The 10,651-nt window shown below is 34.0% G+C and overlaps 1 protein-coding gene across 3 annotated transcripts in view; it reads right to left on the bottom strand.

The window, feature by feature from the left end:
- Positions 1–5,775: 5,775 nt before the first annotated feature.
- The window catches only part of C9H15orf61 (chromosome 9 C15orf61 homolog), a 9,095-nt gene continuing 4,219 nt past the window's right edge, over positions 5,776–10,651 (bottom strand). Inside the window, exons 2-3 of one of the 3 annotated variants that reach the window (XM_081831298.1) lie at positions 9,313–9,433; positions 5,776–9,213 (exon numbers count right to left, since the gene is read on the bottom strand). In XM_081831298.1, the coding sequence (XP_081687424.1) occupies positions 9,099–9,213; positions 9,313–9,433 (236 nt within the window). In that variant the 3' untranslated portion in view covers positions 5,776–9,098. Of the gene's footprint in view, positions 9,214–9,303; positions 9,434–10,651 lie in introns of all 3 variants that reach the window. The other 2 variants (XM_031039013.2, XM_081831299.1) reach the window with 2 other exon arrangements.

Below are 10,651 nucleotides of genomic sequence, written 5' to 3'. Positions count from 1 at the left end.
TCTACTTCTCCCTCTGCTCCTCCCCCAGCTTATGCTCTCTCTCTCTCTCTCACTCAAATAAATAAATAAAAAGTCTTTTAAAAAATAATAAAATTATTTCAAAAAAATTTTTTTACAGTAAGCTGTGTTTCCACACACCAGCAATAATGTATTGGAAATTTTAATTGTAAAAAGATATAATTGTACAATTTATAATAGCAATAACAACTAAACAATAAACATTTTCTTCATGTTGCCTAATATCCTTTAGTTTTTAAAAAAGAAGAATATGAAGAGGCATGAACAAAAATGAGCACAGATAAACCCCTGAACATCCATTATGTGACAAAATTGTCCTATGCATTGTAGGTTCAGACGATGGACTCTGTAGACAGACTGCAGGGGTTGGACTAACACTCACCATGTGTGACCTTGGGTAAGACTTCTTGGTTTCCACAACTAAAACATAGGCATCAAAACAGTGCCTAACTCACTGGGTTGTTAAGAGAGGATTAAGTGAGTTAATATGTATAGAGTGCATAGTCTAGGACCTGGCACAAATAAATGCTATGTAAGTGTTCGATAAACTCCTTATTGTATACATGAAGACAGTTAAGATTTAGAAAGCTCTAATTTTTCTCTGTCATTTAGCTGGTAATGGTATGACAAGAACTTAAACCATATATTTTATCTTCAGAACAAGGTCTTCTGTATTACACACAGTAGAACAGTGATAAACACCAAACTAAATAGCATGATTGGGAATCAGAAATAGGCATGCAAGAATGAAGTACAATTTCAGAATTAAAGGAAACTTACAAAATCACCAATCCAGTTCTCAGTCTAATTCAAGAATTCTCTCCATGTCTACCTAAGGAATTGTCACACAGCCTCTCTGAACATATCCAACAGCAGGACTCACTGCCTCAAGAGGTAGCCCATTTCATGTTTGGCCAAGTCAATTGAAATGTTCTTGTCTCCTAGTTACCAACATATTGTTTATAGTTCTATTTAAAATGAGTAAGTCTAACTGATCCTAGTACTTTCTGTTTAATGTTTCACTTCATTTACTTCTGCATATCATTTCATTTGACTTTAAAATGAGAAGACAGACAGCACCTTTTGAAATGCCTCAAAAGGATATTACAAGATTCAAGTCTTTCGTTTTTCAGAATACATAGAACAGTGTACGTTAATTCATTACATGTGAGGTATTTCAAAACTTGTTGCTGTTCTTGCAAATAATTCATATTATCTCCAGGTACGTATCCTTTTCTTGAAGCTCTTAAAGATGAAGACAAGTTTTATTTTTAATTTTGAATATCACACATTCATTCCACACAAAGTCTTCATTATATGATAAATGTTGTGAACACAAAATTAGTAAGATGTAGTTCTCATCCAGTTATGTACAGAGGCTGTTTTTTTTTTTTTTCCCCAGTATGGCTTGAACGGACCCTGTACATAGATTCAGAACTGCTAGATTTTGTTGACAAGTAAAATTACTAAAATTTGCCTTCAACGTGGTCAATGCAAAAGTATTTGGAGGATGAATGAATGACTATTGATTTTTAAATGTAATCTAAAATTAGGTGACACTATTTAGATTTATATTCCAACTTTAAAATTCTTGGTTCCTTCATTTATAAATCTGGAGAACTGAAAGCACAAGAAACTATAATTTTGGCTTCATCTCACAGAAAGGGCCTTAATATCATACGTAAAGAAAGGTTATGAGATAATCTCCTATCTTCATGGACTTTCATTCACTTCTTAAATCTTTTTTTTTCCGTTAAGATTTTATTTATTTATTTGACAGAGAGAGCCAGAGAGCACAAGTGGAGAGAATGGCAGAGGGAGAGGGAGAAGCAGGCTCCCCACTTGAGCAGGGAGCCTGATGCAGGGCTCGATCCCAGGACCCCGGGACCATGACCCAAGCCGAAGGCAGATGCTCAACCATCTGAGCCACCCAGGCACCCCTCATTCACTTCTTAAACGTATTTATTTTTTGAAATAGAAATATCCATTTTTATTAAGTGGAGTTAAAATTTAAAAAATTTTTAATCTATTTACTGGAGTATTGATTTTCATTTGTATTTTTTTTATTCCTCCTTTAGGGTAGACAACTTTTTTAGGTCTGATTTTAAATTATGCACTTATATGAAAATAGAGCAAAATGAATCACTTTGTGGTTAATAAATTCAATGTTCTCTTTACAGACAGATTGTTATAAAATTACTGATATATTCTAGCAGAAACAGTAAAGGTTATATCAAGTAACTACTAAAAAAATCATACTACGTAGTGTTAATGATGTTACCTTAACATACCAGCTTCAGGGGCTGCATAATTGTTTCTGCCAACCCATAAATTTTTGAGTAACAACAAAATTATTGTGATTTTTCTTACTAAATAATTCATACATTACAAAGCATGTATGTAACAAGGTCCATGAATCACTAAAGCATATAATGATCATATATCTAATGACATATCTCTTTTCATAAGATGAATTCAAATAGATTTATGTATTTAGGTTAACTAAAAAATACTGAGTTTATAAGGTTCATAATTCTATCATCAACAACAATACGAAAACTTCAAATCTCTAAGAAGTACAGCTCCCATGATTTGCTTTTAAAAACTGGAAGCTTTTGTTTATCAAAATCCTTGTGTTTAAGCTACTTTTCATGAAGTTTTACTGCTTTTAAATTGATACTATAAATATCACTGAAGATAAAGTAATAATATAATGGAGTAGTACAACGTTCATAAACTGTATTTAAAATGATATAAGTGCAACTAAAATAGCTATAAGCAATACTGTATAACACCTCATACTAGTAGTAGCTAATATTCTTTACCCAGCAACTAGGATCTAAAAGAGGATATTTTCATTTACTAACATTTTACATGCTTTTCTTTGGTCTCATCTTAAATAATCTCAAACCAAGTACATCTTTTTAAAACAACACATCTCTTGGGGCGCCTGGGTGGCTCAGTTATTAAGCGTCTGCCTTCGGCTCAGATCATGGTCCCAGGGTCCTGGGATCGAGCCCCACATCGGGCTCTCTGCTCAGCGGGAAACCTGCTTCTCCCTCTCCCTCTCCTACTCCCCCTGCTTGTGTTCCCTCTCTCGCTGTGTCTCTCTCTGTCAAATAAATAAAATCTTTAAAAAAAAAATCTCTTTGTGCATGTGTGTATGTATTTTTATATTGAAGAATAATTGACCTACAACATTGTATTAGTTTCAGGATACAAGTATATAATGAAGATATAAAAGTATATCCTTAATGCTACTAAAAATGATCCCAAATGAGATTTCATCTACTTAATTAAAACTAGGTTTCACAATTAAAATTTTTTAAATTCTAAGACTGCAATGTCTAAAATGATATTAACATGTTTTACCTCTTATAATCTCTAACATGTTTTTAAACTCAATTATTTTCTATAGAAATCATGTAATCAGTTGTATTTCATTGCAGTAATATTAAATCCTTTACTAAATTTTAAAAATTATTTTTATTTGCAGTAAAATACATATAAAACAAAATTTACCGTGTTAATAATTTTTTAAAAATGATTTTATTTATGTATTTATTTATATATTTATTTATGTATTTATTTATTTGAGAAAGAGAGAGAGTGCATACTTGGGGAGGAGCCGGAGTCGGGGGGAGAATCTCAGGCAGACCCGGCGCTGAACAGAGCCGGCTGTGGGGCTGGATCCCACCACCAGAGATCATGACCTGAGCCTAAACCAAGTCTGAATGAACCACCCAGCCACTGCACCATGTTAACCATTTTTAAGTGTATAGTTCAGTGGTATCAAGTACAGTCACATTATCATTCACGTTATTATACAACCATTGGTACCATCTGTCTGAGATCTTTTTTCATCTTGCAAAATTGAAACCATATCGCATTAAATACTAATGGCCCATTTCCCCTCTCCCCATTACTAATTTTTTAACAGTTTCATTGAGAGATAATTCACATGCCACACAGTCGTCCATTGAGAATGTACCATTCAATGGTTTGAGTATAGTCGCAGTGTCGTGAACAACCACAATTTTAGAACAGTTTCATCACCCAAAAAAGAAAATCCATACCCATGACATGTCACTGCCCATTTCCTCCCAACCTCCCCATCCCTAGACCATCACTAATTCACTTTGGCTCTGTAGATTTGCCTGTTCTGGGGGGCGCCTGGATGGCTCAGTCGTTAAGCATCTGCCTTCGGCTCAGGTCATGATCCCAGGGTCCTGGGATCGAGCCCCGCATCAGGCTCCCTGCTCTGCAGGAAACCTGCTTCTCCCTCTTCTACTCCCCCTGCTTGTGTTCCCTCTCTCACTGTGTCTCTCTCTGTCAAATAAATAAATAAAATCTTAAAAAAAAAAAAAAGATTTGCCTGTTCTGGACATTTCATATAAATGAAATCATGTAATATGTGGTCTTTTATGACTGCCTTCTTTCACTTAGCATGATGTGTTCTAGCTTTATCAATCCTATCATGTGTATGGGTCCATCATTCCTTTTTTTGACTGAATTTCATTGTGTGAACATGCCACATTTTATTTATTCATTCATCAACTGGTAGCTATATGGGTTGTTTCCATTTTGGGGCTAAAATGAACAATGCTATGAACATTTTCATACAAGTTTTTGTGTGAACATATGTTTTCAGTTCTCTACAGTATATACCTAGGAATAGAATTGCTGGGTCATATGTTAAGTTCATGCTTAATATTTTGAGGAACTGCCGAACTTTCCCAAAGTTGTTACATCATTTTACACTCCCACTGATAATGCATGAGGGTTCCAATTTCTCCACATCCTTGGCAATACTTGGTATCATCTGCTTTTGTGACTACAGCCATCGTAGGAGGTATGAAGTGGTATCTCATTGTGGTTTTGATTTGAGTTTCCCAGCAGTTAATGTTGAACATCTTTTCATGTGCTTAGTAGCAAAAATTTGTATAACTTATTTGGAGAAATATCTGTTCAAATCTATTTTTCAATTGGGTTTTGAGTTATAAGAGTTCTTTATATATTCTAGCTACAAGTCCCCTATCAGATACATGATTTGCAAATATTTTCTCCCATACCATCAGCTGGTTTTTCATTTTCTTGATAGTATCCTTTGAAGCATGAAAGTTTTTAATTTTGTTGAAGTCCTACTTATTTTCAGTTTTCATTTCCCTTTACTAACTTATCCTTTCCCCAATTAGGAGAATTTTATAGCAGGCTTTACACAAAATTAATTTCTTTACTAGAAAACTAACCGAAACTTTGGAAACACACTAAAAACAGTCTGGATTTATTTTATCCCAGTTGTATTAAAGGTATTCTGAATTAGCAGAATAGAATTCCTAGAAGTAGCTGGATGGCCAAACTTATGTCAGTGGAAACTATTTTAGCCACATTTTCGTTTAAAGAAGAAATTTTTTCTCAACATCTCTTCTCTAATTTATATTACAAAAATACTCTGTGGACCACGGTCACTATTAATAACACTTCTTACTGTTGGGAAAGCTCTTGTGAAACATTTGTCAAGCATATAAAATAGTATAAAAGTGAAATATAGTAATTAAGATTTGTGTTCTATCAATTGTGTAGCTAAAGTAATTTTTCATTACTAACATAAGATTTAATAAGTATAAGTAGTTAAAGATTCTGACTTGGCACTAGTCATTAGCATGTGATTGAACTAGTAAAAAAATCAGTTAAAGCTGTGTTGATTACCACCTTATCTTTGAAAGGCAATTAAAGACCTCAATCATTGCAACAAGATTTGACTGTGCAGCCTTTATTGGACATTGATCTTTCAGCAAAGTGCAGTTACATTTTCCATTAATTTACAGTAACACAGTTTAACTTTGATACCCTAGACTGTTGACCCAGGTGAGATGTAATGCTAAATACTTGTTTAGGTTAAGATGCCCTCAAACATCATTACTGTCTGAATGGTAAGTGCTGAAAAAAAGATACCCGATCTACCAGCTTTAGGATAAGGTTTCTGTTATCTGCATTAGCTTTTAAATGAAATGAAACCAAGATCCTGCCTTGATGTCACCCCACCCATTTAAACATCATTCATTCTTTAATAGAATTAAGAGATACTTCATGAAGCATTATAGATGTTCTTGCTTAGAGTTTTGAGTGAATATAAATATAAATGACAAGAAATAAAATGTACATTGTAAAAGAAATATGTATGGCTTTTAATAATTAAAAATGTTTCATTTTTTTACTGAAGTCAACAATTAGCAAAATCTTAGTGACCAAATATGTGTGATAAAAGAAATAGCTATTTGTCATTTTGGTATGATAAGACATTAGCACTGAGAAACTAGGGATTTTTATATTAGCCACCTCATCCATGCCAATTCTTATTGTATCTTTATGGTGGTTCACAGTTCACATAGGAACTAAAAATTTTGACCAGAAATTTCTTCCAATACTTGATAACTGATTTGCATAGAAGTAACAATAGAAGATTTCTAAAATTTTATACTAACACTCATCTTCATTAAAAAATAGTTTTGCCTGGATTTTTTTTAAAGACAAAATCCCATCAAAGAAGTATTGGCAGAAAAGCTGTGTTTGGTTGTTTCATCAACTAAGAATATTCCTAATATCCAGAATGGCAGGGTCAACTTGGAACCCTGCTTGCCATCTCAGGCATTATCAGCTCTCAAGCAGGCAACCATACAATGCCTCAATTTGTCTCCTCCTTTCTTTCTCTCCCTTATTTTTAAAATCCTTCCGTTAATGAAGTTCTTTACATATAAATACATATGGAATGGAAGAATGAGGACTACAAAACCAGCTTTTACTGAAATAAAACTGACATTTGCTTACAAGCATATTTATCATACATTTTAAAGTAGAAAGGTTCCTTGTTTTGTTCTTCTCAGATTATAGGTGGAAAAAACTAAGACACAAAGGAGTAGAGTTATTAGCTTGAGGTCAAAAAGTAATACAGGACTGACACTAAAATAGAATCAATCTCCTGACTTCTAGCATTTATAGTTTATCCCTTTTAGACCACAATGCTTCCATGTCATATTCAACTTTAAAGGAAAAACTTAAACCATTACTGTTCAATGGGGAGCATTTTTAGACTAAAAGGTTCACTGTTAAGACTTAATAAATCCAATGATTGGTATTTTAATATTTGAACTATGCCCTTAGCCATCGTTGAGTTCATCCTTCACCATGATCAACTCCATGAGAGCAAGAGGTCTATTGATTTTCATGTAATACAAGAAAATATTACATTTGCTTAATTGTTACACAGCGAGCGCATGAGACAAGAAATCAAGGCTCTATTTAATGCTGCAAGCAGCAGAGAATTACAGAGATCAATAGGGTAGTTTGTCAAAGATCTTCTCCAAGGAGACTTACCTATCACCATATGGACAAGAAGTCACACTGACTGTAGCTATTGAAAAACAGGTAAGCAGAGTCAGCAGTACAAATTATCAGAAATCAAACAGGCCAGTGTGAAAAGAAGTGCAACTCTACTGAAAAGCTGTATTTATAGTCTAGTAATTAAAAACCATTTTATCGGCCTTGTGCTGGGACCAAACCTTTACAGCAAGTATTGACAAGACCAGCAGCAGTGAATGAGCAGTATTTGACTTAAAACTTATGAGCTATAGTTATTTAACTTTGCCCATTACAGGGGAAATCAGTTCTAGCCTTCCTTGCAAAATGCTAATAGTCAGTTTTATTATTAATGAAGCTTAATGTAACACTATCTCCTTCGTGTAAGCCATTCATTTAACTGGTGTCAAGTATATTCTTCTGGACTAAATATAATGGCATACGTACTTCTTTGATTAAAGTGTTATTTAGAATTGCATTTAGACAAGTGAACACTACATATATTTGAAGAACAGCTCACTTTCTGCAGCTCATTTAAAACAACTACCTTTAAAGAAGTCAGTTTGTATTACTTTATTCTGGTATTTTCACCTCAGTCACTGCCACTCACTTTCTCTAAGGATTGGCCAGAAGCAAGCACCCAAATGCTGTATTTTATAAAATATTTTGCTACAATAATGTGTGAATGTTGCAGAGTATCAGCAACACATTAACATAAAATGATATATAATGTATGTTTGTAATTATGGGAGAGATCATAAATCTTAAACACCCATTGGTTTAGAAATTAAATAGTTCTACTTAGTTCTCCCTAAATTACTCCAAATTTCTGAAATTTACCATTCATCTGGGTATTTTGTAACTACCCCCAAGGATAAATTTTTTTTAATGACTTTGCTTTCAAAAATGCAATTAACTTAATAAAATCTTAACACAAAACTGCTATCAGGTCTTTAAAATTTCAGCCCATTTCCCATCACCAAGAAGTGTATGGATATTGTACCATTTCAGCTAACTGCTTTTATAAACAGTCACCAAATTTATTCTTCTGGGTCTTTCTAGATCTTAATTGTTCTTACGGCTTTATCAGCATGCTATTTTAACTTTTAGTAGGTCTTAATTTCATTTGTCTTGCTACATTTACATTAACCAGAGTCATTATTTTTTAGAAAGTAGTATGGTATTGGATGTTTAGGCAGTAAGAAGTTTCAACATTACATTTAGACCTCTCATCTAGGTAAATGGCACAAGGGCTTTAAGACATTCCCACTGAAAATTCTGGCAGCTGAATAGTTTAAATTTCAGATTACAATTAGAATCCAACTGGAATTGCCAATGGTATTATCTCCACATATATCCTAAAATCCTCTACTTCTTTTTCCAGTGTCCTATAAAAGATCCATTTTCTCCTCAAAGAATCGACTTGAATTGTTAATACCTAACTATAGAATATATGTATGTTATAATCATTTTTTATCTGTAATTTAACCCAATTCTAGGAAAAAAAATTGGTATATGCTTCATGCATCTGTAGTTCCCATTGGCTAAACGGAGCACGCAATATATAACAATGTATGAAAAGCTTTGCCTCTTGAGGGCAATGATTCATCTTAAAGAACCCGACACCGTAGAAAGAAAAAGGTGTTTACAAAAGTTTTGTTTTAAAGGGTCAAAAATGGGGTGCCTGGGTGGCTCAGTCGTTGAGCTTCTGCCTTCGGTTCAGGTCATGGTCCCGGAGTCCTGGGATCAAGTCCCACATCGGGCTCCCTGCTCTGCGGGAAGCCTGCTCCCCTTGCTTGTGTTCCCTCTCTCGCTGTGTCTCTGCCAAATAAATAAAATCTTCAAAAAAAAAAAAAAGGGGGTCAAAAATAAACATTGCATATACACACAAGAGAAAATCCACTGATATTTATGTTCTCCGATGCACACCTTCAATACCTGGCACCTTCATCTTCTTTATTTAGAAAATAAATTGTTATTGGTCCATAACTGGTATGTACAGTCTCTGTGACTCTAGCAAATAACCAGGAGCCAAGTCCATATAATAAGGTTGGAATACCTAGAAAACAAATGAATATGTTATTAATGAACATCAATGCTTATTAATTAATCATGCATCCATGTATTTGTCATGGTACAAATCACAGAGCACTCTTCTGCAATGTCAACAAATTGTAAAGTTATGAAAATATAAAGATATGAGTACAGACTGATTCTAATTATCTAAGAGCTCAATTTCATCAGTTTGTGGAATATGGAAACAACTGTGTGAGCCTAGAGATTTTTAAAACTATAGATAAGGCTGGTTTAAGTTTTAATTCAAGGCACTTTAGGCACTAATTCGTCACTTCCAAGTAATTATGAAGTAATTCTTTTTTTTTTTGAAAGATTTTATTTATTAATTTGACAGAGAGAGACACAGAGAGAGAGGGAACACAAGCAGGGGGACTGGGAGTTGGAGAAGCAGGCTTCCTGCTGAGCAGGGAGCCCGATGTGGGGCTTGATCCCAGGACCCTGGGATCATGACCTGAGCCGAAGGCAGACGCTTAATGACTGAGCCACCCAGACGCCCCAATTATGAAGTAATTCTATATACTTTTCACAAATAAGCAAATAGAATGTTCATTAATTTAGTTGTAGATGCTCCGGATTGGTGGCCTTAAGCTCAAATTACTAGGTCAACTTTACTGTGCTTTACATCAAACAGTAACACTGATGGCTAAAGTAATTTTTTGTACAACTTAAAAGAAACTGGGTCAAACAGTTGTCTTTGAAACCTAAGGAAAACCCTAATTCTAAGGAAGATTTTAGTATAACAGGTATGAGAAATATTCCCATGAGTATTTTTACAACTGATTTGAAAACAATCTTGTTTCAACCTATTTGAAATAGGTATACAGTAGGCGCCAACATGTTTCTTCTTTGGAATATTTCCATTTGATAAGATTTTGCTGTTACAGTTGATATTAGTTGCCATTTGCGATACAGGAAACTAAACATATACTAACCAGAGATAATGGATTAAGCACTCATGCATATGACACTATATTGGACACAAAATAAACTTTCACAGCTCCTATCTTTTTTAAGGCAACTATTTAAAATCAGTGACTATTAACATACTAAAAACATGTATAAAACCACAGGCATATGAATCAATAATAAATATTGTATGCTCTACACAAGTATTAATTTTATTGTTCTTGTGTAGGAGTTGGACAGAAAAATGACAATTTAAAAGAACAGCTGTACATTTGGGAAATCCCTCTTTCTAGTT

The sequence above is a fragment of the Leptonychotes weddellii genome, chromosome 9 (assembly GCF_054177405.1).
Source record: "Leptonychotes weddellii isolate Sample4059 chromosome 9, ASM5417740v2, whole genome shotgun sequence".
In the NCBI taxonomy this organism is placed as follows: Eukaryota; Metazoa; Chordata; class Mammalia; order Carnivora; family Phocidae; genus Leptonychotes; species Leptonychotes weddellii.
Note: the sequence above shows the minus strand (reverse complement) of the source record. Positions and strands in the feature narration are given on the sequence as shown.